The 8674-nt window shown below is 52.0% G+C and overlaps 1 protein-coding gene across 8 annotated transcripts in view; it reads right to left on the bottom strand.

Moving 5' to 3' along the window:
* Positions 1-1462: 1462 nt before the first annotated feature.
* The window catches only part of AKAP13 (A-kinase anchoring protein 13), a gene marked incomplete at its 5' end in the record, with an annotated part of 342651 nt that continues 335439 nt past the window's right edge, over positions 1463-8674 (bottom strand). For all 8 annotated transcript variants that reach the window (XM_082649215.1, XM_082649216.1, XM_082649217.1 and 5 more), the window contains 2 exons: positions 1463-6214; positions 7045-7372. In XM_082649215.1, coding sequence (XP_082505341.1) covers positions 6165-6214; positions 7045-7372 — 378 coding nt within the window. In that variant the 3' untranslated portion in view covers positions 1463-6164. The remainder of the gene's footprint in view (positions 6215-7044; positions 7373-8674) is intronic.

Here is an 8674-nt window from a genome sequence, read left to right as displayed (position 1 = left end):
AAAGAAACCTCCCAAGAATCCCAGAGCAGGAGCTGTGGTGGGCGAGGCCCTTGCGGGCTGAACCAGGGATGCGGTGCTGGAAGGAGGTTCCTGATCTTATTCCTGTGCTCTGCAGCACAGCTCACCACCGATCTATTTTGTTCCCACTTCCTAGGAAGTAACAGAACCTGTGCGCTGTATTTCCTCCCTGCCCTGCAAGCTCTTTTCTGGACTTTCCAGCATCCCAACACCTCTTCCCGGCATTTGTGACTCACGTTTCCGTCCTGCTGCGTTGGTTAGCAGGACTCCCTTCCTGGGCACATGGCTGCCACAACCTGGTCTCCCTTCAGGTGGGAGGTCCTCAGACAGGAGTGGCCCCTTTTATCTGGGGCACTTCTCCCTCAGGAGCAGGCAGACACCCCACGCCCCGCTGCATGGATGGCCGGTCCTTGTGGAGCCCTGCGGGCTTTGTGCCTCTGCTCTTCTTCTGGAACAAAGGATGACACCTCCTCCCTCTTTTGGCCTGCCTGCCACATGGAGCCCGTCCCTGGCTCAGACCCAAGCACGATGGGAGCAGAGCGGCGGAGGAGGGAGGCCGTGGGAACCACTCTCCCAGCCCCGCTGGGGGCGTGGGCATGCTGCAGCTGCCGGGACAGCCGAGGGCAGACGGCAGAGAGAAGGGACCAGTGTTTGCTGGCTTCTGGGGAGGCATCTATTGCCACCAGGGCTGCAAGACTCCTTAGAAATCTGGGCACTTCCGAGTTCACTGAGCAAGGCAAAGCGCTTGGCAACCCGGCAGGACTTTCCTCTTTTTGGTTGTCGCTTGGGGAGGGACAAGGAGCTCTTGGGAGCGCAGAGCTGGGAACTGAGGCAGCTCTGCCCACGTTCTTCGCATTACACCACGCAGCCGGCTGGACCGAGGGGCCTCTCATAGGGACAGCAGTCCTGGACTCCGGGGAGGCAGCCAGCGATTCAGGAAGGGCGGCACAGGTGCCCGCAGGCAGCAGCGGCAACAGCTCCTACCGTGTGCATTCCAGCAATTTCTCAGAGGATCAGACCCAGTAAATCCTTGTGGAGCTACATGCAAATGGGATTCTTCTTTCTGAATTAGTTTTTGGCAGCTCCCTTGTTTGGGGGTGGGATGAGGTGAAAAAAGTTGGCAAAGAAAGGCAAACTGACATTCATCTTTTTTATGTAGTAGAATCTATAGCAAGGACGTTTCTTACCACGCTGATTTGACTGGAAATGGTTCTGACTCTTGGTGCCCCCGGGTTAGGGTCCAGCTCCAGGGGACCTGAGTTCCCCGGGAGCTGCTCTGTGCTCCAGGGCTGTCCTCCTGAGTCCTGTTCCCCAAGGTACAGAAATAAGGTTTCACTGGGGAGGAGGGTCCCTTAGAGCTGGGTAGGGGGTGCCCCTTCACCAGGAACCCAGAGTATCCAGGAAGCCTTCACTTCAGGAAACCCACACAGTCACCATCGGGACTTAAAGGACATTTATTATTTATTTTTTTTGAAAGGGTGGAGGGGAACTTTACAAGGGTCGGAAGCCGCTAACCAGAAAGGAAGATAAATAAAATACAAAGGCAGTACGTTGTGGCAGAATTCCAGAAAACACACTGAAAAAATCCTTACAGTTTAAAACTGCTTCACTTTATACATAATTACAAATTAATATACAGCATCTGGGTTTTAACCTCTTTTTATCTAATAGGATTCAGCACAGAAACGTTCATTTAGCATTTGAGGACAACAAACGAGAGCAGAGGTATAAGGTGCATGGTAATCACCCTCCTGCGTGTCCTGGTGTCCCCTGCGCGCCCGGCGGGGCAACACGCCAGAAACCTCAGGCTAAACCGCGACCGTGGGCCAGCCGACCGGGCAGGCCCCTGTCAGTGCTCTGGAGCTGCTCATCCTGGCAGGTGGTCACAAAAGGCAGAGGCATTCAAGCAGGGTGAACACTGGGGTGAGCAGAGACTGGGCTCAGCCTGGGTGTCTGGAGCAGGCTGTCACCGTGTGCGGCAGGAGAGACTTTAGCCAGCTGGGTCTGCCTGTCTTTAAACCTTAACAAGATGGAGAACTCACTCAAGGCCTGTCGAGCTTTTGACAAATGAAATCCGATTGGTACATGGAAAGAAGCCTTTGTTTTTTTCCCTCTTATGGCAGCACTAAAAGACTTTTCACTTTAAAACCTGGCCAGCAGGCAGTAGATCCCAAAGTTCCGGTTAACTAGGAATGTTACGCTACACGGAAAGAAAGAAAGAAAATGAAGAACCGAACCAAAACAATCTCTTTGCCCCTTTCCTTGTCTCCGAGGGTCCATCGGAGCAACAGCGCCAGGTGGGGCCGTGACCCCAGGACCACAGGTGTGTGTGCCACACTGTCCCGCTGCAGGAAGGCAAGACACACATCCCTCATCCACTGCCGCCGTGGAATTGGAAGCGTTCTTTCTGGGCTTCCACATTCCAAGTGTGTCCACACCCCTTGGCAGTGTCTGGGGGCCCCTGCAAGCCACCCTCTTCATGGCTGCTGAAGCCCACTCACCAGGACCGTCTCTCTCAATGTGCTCCCACCCCAGTCCCTGGGCTTAGCTGTCCTCTGGGCACAACTGGCCCCCCCATCAACGCTGTATCAACAACTGCAGCTCCAAGGCCGATACCAAATCCTTGGGGAGAAAGAACCGGCTATGGAAAAAGAACTTTGTGACCAATGGATGAAATATAAAGCGCTTCTGTGAACGGTACCTTCGGGATGGAGTTCTGGCCCCTAAGGTTATGGTGCTACCTTTATTTTAGGTGGGGCCTAGTTATAAACCCTATACACTAACACCCACTCTCCAAATAAAGGTACGACAAAGCCCAAGGATCTTAAAAATGTGTGCTCACTACTGCTAATACTAGGGGCTTGGGAAGATAACAAATAAGGGAGAATATGAGCAAAGGAACAACTTTTAGTGGTATTACCCTGAGACATGAGAGGAAAACAGGTAAGATTCGTACCTTTCCCCAAAAAAAAAGTCTTGATAAGGATTTCTTCCCCACAGACAGCTCTCAGGGGGGTAGAGGATGGAATGTTGGCAAAGGCTGAATTATGGCAATCTGCATGTTTTTAACCTTCTCCATTTTCAAAGAAAACAGTTAGCATAGTTGATTGTCTCGAGAGTGAAGCTGACTGTAGGGAGCGTTTAAAGTGCACATGCCACCCGACTGGGATGACGACCACTGAGATGATGGAAGTTTTGAGAGAAGATGCAGCCTCCTTCCAGGCAACTCACGAGATTCTGGAACTCTGGATGGTGTTTCCATCTGTCCCCCAAAACCTAAACACAAGGAAGGCCAGCCATCTGATTTGCGGAGCTTAGAGAAGCACAGCCCCTAGCGTGGGGACACTGTGGAGAACTGAGTCTGAGCTGTCCCGGGAGACAGCCCCTTCTCACATGAAGGACACCTCAGTAACCAGGACAGGCCTCAAGGTCAGAGGAGACCTCAAGGCCATCAGCAAAAGCAGGAGCAGCAACAATCCCAGGTGGTTCCCCAAGCGCAACAACAAAATCCCCGAGTTCCTTATCAAAGGGGGAGAGAGACAGGACGAAGGCATGGAAAAGCACGGGTCCGGGTAAGTGGTTCTCTCTCTGCACCGCACACTCTTCTGGGGGAGATGCCTTCTGATTCTGATTCTAAACTTGTCCAACCACAAGCTGACCAAAGTATTTTAAGTTAGTGGGGTACAGGTGAAGGGGAAATCACCATTTTAAAACAACTACCACCGAATAATCAAGACAACCGAAACTTCACGACTAGTTGGGAGTAAGCTGAAAGCCACCTGTGCAGCTCTATACAGAAACTCAGCATCCAGGGTGCTTCTTGTGAAGAGCCTGCGTTAGGGCAAATGCCATCAGCACTGAGCACTGGTTTCAAGCCCAGAGGCAGGGAGGCCCGGCCTACACGGACAGAGGAAGGAGGATGCAGGTCCTCATTCATCAGCCCCACCCCTTTCCAGCAGAGCTCTGGGACTGGGACCCACAGAGGTGAACCTGAGCCAGTGACAGGGACAGACGGCTGAGCTCCCCGTGGATCTGAGAAAGGCATGACAGGCTGGCCTTACTCAAGCTGTACGGACTGGCAGCAGGAAGCAACCTAACCTTTTGCTGTTTAGGGTCTCTGTGGGGGTGGGGGGGGTGGGGGGGTAGTACATTAAGGTTCAATAGAAAATCAGCTGGTTCTGCTCAAGGTGTGTTTCTGAAGGGTAAGAAATCTCCATGACAAAACTAGGCAAATGTAGCCCATGGGTGGCAAGTTCCTTAACTCTCAAGCAAGGAAGAAGACACCCCTTGATCAAAGTATGAGGTGAGGGTGGCAGGAGGGAAGGAAATGGACCCCTCCCCCAACCTTAATTTTCCTTTGGGCCTTCGAGGCACTTTGACAGACACGGGGGAGTAAGGAAGCAGCACCGGCTGCTTGACTGGACAGTTGAAACCGTTGGGCTGGTGTGTTCACCCTTAAAACACATACACACACATGCACACATGCACACAACACACAAATAAATAAAACAAATCTAAGCTAAAAGTTTTAAACCAGACCTCTTTCAAATAAACTGAAAGATAAATATCTCCATCTGCAAGGCCAGCTTGCAATTCATCAACAAGCACCAAGTTACAGATTTTTTTTGTTTGTTTCTAAAAATTATGTTCAAAGACCCATGCTCCTGAGGGGCAAAAGGCAGGAATCAAAGACCACATTTAAAGCACAGAATTTTCCAGGGTTTCCCCTCCTGGGGGGTTAACAAGTGTGGCAGGTGCAGGGGCCTCAGGGAGAAACATCCTGCACCTCCCCGCTGGCGACAAGCCTCAAGGAATACAGATCAAAACACAGTGGGACAAGAAAAAGAGAGAAGGAAATGAACAAACAGGCAGCATCTGTGGATTCTTCAAGGGGCAGAGTACAATAACCAACAGGCCTTTCGTTTCTAAAACTTTTGAAAGAAATCAAATTCTGCCAGGCCTCCTGATAGGAGACCTTTCCAAGCCACACCTTCTGGCCAGCTCTTCTCTCAGTCTGTACTGGTGGGAACCGCTTCATATGGGCCTAACACACCCACCTGAACCTGCTTTTCGGCCAGTTGTCTAGTACAGGGTGGGCACCCCCTGGCAGCAGGAGAAGCAGGCGGTCTCTGCGCGGGAGGAGCGCGGATGGGGCCACCCTCTCCCACGGCGACTGCCAGGCAGGAGCAGCTTCCCTGGGGGGGCACCTCGAGGTCTCAGGAGTACTGCCAGGAGGCTGTGGCCACTGCTGAGTGGCTAGTGACAACCAAAAAGTGTCACGCCGCAGGGGTGATAGTGAGGAGGCCTCTCTACTTCGTCTGTGCCCAGAACATGTGGGCACACATCTTGGAAAGCCAATATATGATTTCTTTTAGACTTGATAAAATTAGATACATTTTTTCTTTTTAAAGTGACTGAAACACCAAAATCAAGGTGTTTCAAGATCATCTGCTTTTTAAAGACATCAAGCCTTCTCTCATCGGTTCTCACAAATGTCGTCGTCCCTTCTGAAGTGAAATGAGAAATACACGCGAAAAGGGGTGAGGCGTGCATGGGGTGAGTTTACAGGGAGACAGCCTGGGAGGGCTAGTGGGTGAGGCTCTGAGTGCGCGCTCCCTGAGCGGTGGCGGGCAGTGCCCCTCGTGCGGGGCTTGAGCTGAGCCCAGCAGGCATCTGGTATAGACCGTGCACAGTTCCGGCGCAGTCCACATGTATGTGCCGATGGGCTACTGTATGTGTTCAGATGAAGTCCAACCTATCTGCTGTTTGATTTTTGGTTCTGTTCCCCAAAATAAAAGGCAGTAAGGGCTTCAGACCGCATTTGGAAACGCTCTTTTAGTCTCTAGGAATTCCTGACATGTCCAAAACCATCGCCTGGACTTCTGGGGCCACTACTCTTGGTGTAACATCCACCACCCAGCAGGGCTGGCCCCAATCCGAGAGGCGTTGGGTTGCCAATCCTGTGCCTCCTTCCCCACCCTGACCCCCAAGACCAGTTGTTCTTCTGGTCCAGGACCTGGGCAGTGCGGGAGGGCTGGGCGCCACAGGACACGGGCATCAGTGTAGGAGAATGTGCGCACAGGACAGCAGGGGTTGGGGCTATAACCATGGCGGGACAGGAGCGGCTGCCTCGGAGAGGAACGGGGTCAGCAGAAGATCTCCTCCCCCTCTGCGGGTACTTCAGATGCAGGGCCATCTGGAAAAAAGGAAACCAAGGCGGAAAAAGAATTTCAGAAAAACTGCTCTTTTCACTGGTAAATTCTGTTCTTTCCTCCCCAAACACAAGTCTTCTGGGATGCAAACAGATGCCGGGCTGGTGGGCAATGACATCCGCCAGCCAGGCCTCCAGGTGACGTAGTGCATGAGGTCGTCAGTGATGTCCTCCGTGTCTACAGCTCCTTAAACTTTACAGAAACACTAGGCTTGCTGTTTGTAAATAGGCCTGGAAATAGGGATTTCTCTTCAACCTCCCACACAGAAGGGAGAGGAATCCTAATGAGAAGGACTCAGACCTTGTGCAGTGTGATTTGATAGCACGCCCTGTGGCGGCAGGTAGGTCAGTTAATCCCGAGCTTCAGCTTCCCAGTGTGTCTGGGGGTCAGCAACACCTCTCTCACAGTCACCTGCAGGATTAAAGCAGCCCTCAGAAAATGCTCACCAAGCACCTGTTATTAGTATTACTGGACCAGGCCTAGAAAGGCAGGGAGGACTGCAGCTGCTTCACTGAGGTGAGTTTCAGCTCCTCAGCTGGACAGTAAGTGTGAGAAATGAGCCCGCACTCTCTACTTCGTGCACGTGCCACACAGAGTGGGTTCTGAAATGTTCTTTGAATCTGTGTTCTTAGTGTCAGTTCCAACAGTCCTTTGCGGGCAGAGCAAGTGGGTTTGGTGAGATGTGTATGGTTCAGCTTTTACACACCTGAATGGCAGCCACCTCTTTTTAACCACTCCCATGCTGCTAAAGCCACCCACTCTTCAGGATCCAGGGACTACACGGCCAGAGGGAGACCTGGTGTGTGTAACTCACCACCGGACTGCGAACGGCTTCCTTTGTTCTTCTTCTTTTTCTCCTTCTTTTCCTTTGGCTTAGCTAACCCAAACAGGCGGGTGGACGTGGACACTGGGGTCTGGCTCTGACCCTCTGGTACTCTGTTTGTCTGGCTGGTAGAACCCAGTATGTGAAAAGGCCCCTTTTCTTTGTGTGTCCGAGAGATGCTGTTCCTTTTTGGGGACACTGAGAGTTCTGAGTCCAATGACCCCGATTTGGCTATGGAAGGTGCCGGTGGCAAGAGGGTCTCCTCAGGATTCGGAAGGAAGGATGGGATCCTCAGCAGCTTGGTGTGCTGATGTGAAACCTGCACATGGTCAAGAGAAGGGGTCTGACTTGGAGGCCGGCAGCATCCCCAGTGCCTCTACTCAGTGAACACTACCTGAGGTCACCGGCTGTGTCAGTGGTTCAGCCCCGTGTGCACCCACTGCCTTGGACTCCAGAGAAATGGTAAAAAGATTATGATCTTCTCAGTTCCATTTCCTCCCTCCCTCAGGTAGTATCTATGAAAGTGCTAAAAATATCATCTGATGCCATTACTATTTTTATTATCAGCAACATAAAGAATTAACAGTAGCTTGGAAGAGGCAGCTTAGAACTCCCATTCCCTGAAGAAGCAGGAAGAGCTGCTTATCCAACGACTGATTTACACGGGGGTGTAGATAATTATTTCAGGGCTAAGAGATTATAAAGGTCTGTTCAGGTTAGAGGGCAGGTGGAGACATGCTTATACCAAGATCCTAGCCAAAGGTTAAACCAAAGATAAAGAGAGATAATCAGTCTAATCTGTGCTCCCGCTGGGCCTTGCAGCCTTCCCTGTGGAAGCCATCCTTGTGTCACGAAAAGCACATAGAGCCACTGGCTACTCCCCCCACAGACGTGAAAAACTCTGCAGGAAGCTAAACTGCTCCCTCTGGAAGATGTCAGTTTCCTTTTCTTTCATGATCCAAGGTCAATCGATCAAACAAATGGCAACCTGAGTATCAGCAGACAGGAGGATCTGTGTGCACCCAAGCTTCCCACCTGCCACAGGTGCCCCGTTCCAGAATAACCGTAGACCACCAATGAAATAAACTCGGGGGTCAGCGTGCTTCCCACATATGTGATGCCTTCCCATATAAGTAGTCGCTGCAGGAAAAGAAAGGTTTCATCCACAGTAGCGAGACAAATCAGGAATTAAGCAGAGCCCAGATGTCTGAGCATCCCTGAGCAGGAATATCCTCTCTCCGTAAGAGGGGCTGCTTTCCATCATTTGCCGGGATGGGCTCCTCCCTGTAGCTGACGCCCACTGACCCCACCGTGTGGGTTCTTTCAGGAACTCAGGCGTTACTGCTCTCTGTGAGCCCCAGGCACTGTGCTCCGGGGGGACCTGTGTCCTCGGTGTGCTGTCCCCATCCAGCTACAAGTTCCTTTAGCTGGGGACCATTCTAAGTTCTTCTGTGGCACAGGGCAGAGGGGATGCTCCCCAAATCCTGGACGGCTGACTGCCATCCTCAGAGATGCTGAGGCTACTCCGGCCTAAGCGACTGAGGGCTGAGGGAAGTGCCAGGCATCCATTAACTCCCCTGGCCAAACCCCAACCCATCATGCTGAGAGATGCAAAAAGGAG

The sequence above is a fragment of the Grampus griseus genome (assembly GCF_964374135.1).
Source record: "Grampus griseus genome assembly, chromosome: 2".
Lineage (NCBI taxonomy): Eukaryota > Metazoa > Chordata > Mammalia > Artiodactyla > Delphinidae > Grampus > Grampus griseus.
Note: the sequence above shows the minus strand (reverse complement) of the source record. Positions and strands in the feature narration are given on the sequence as shown.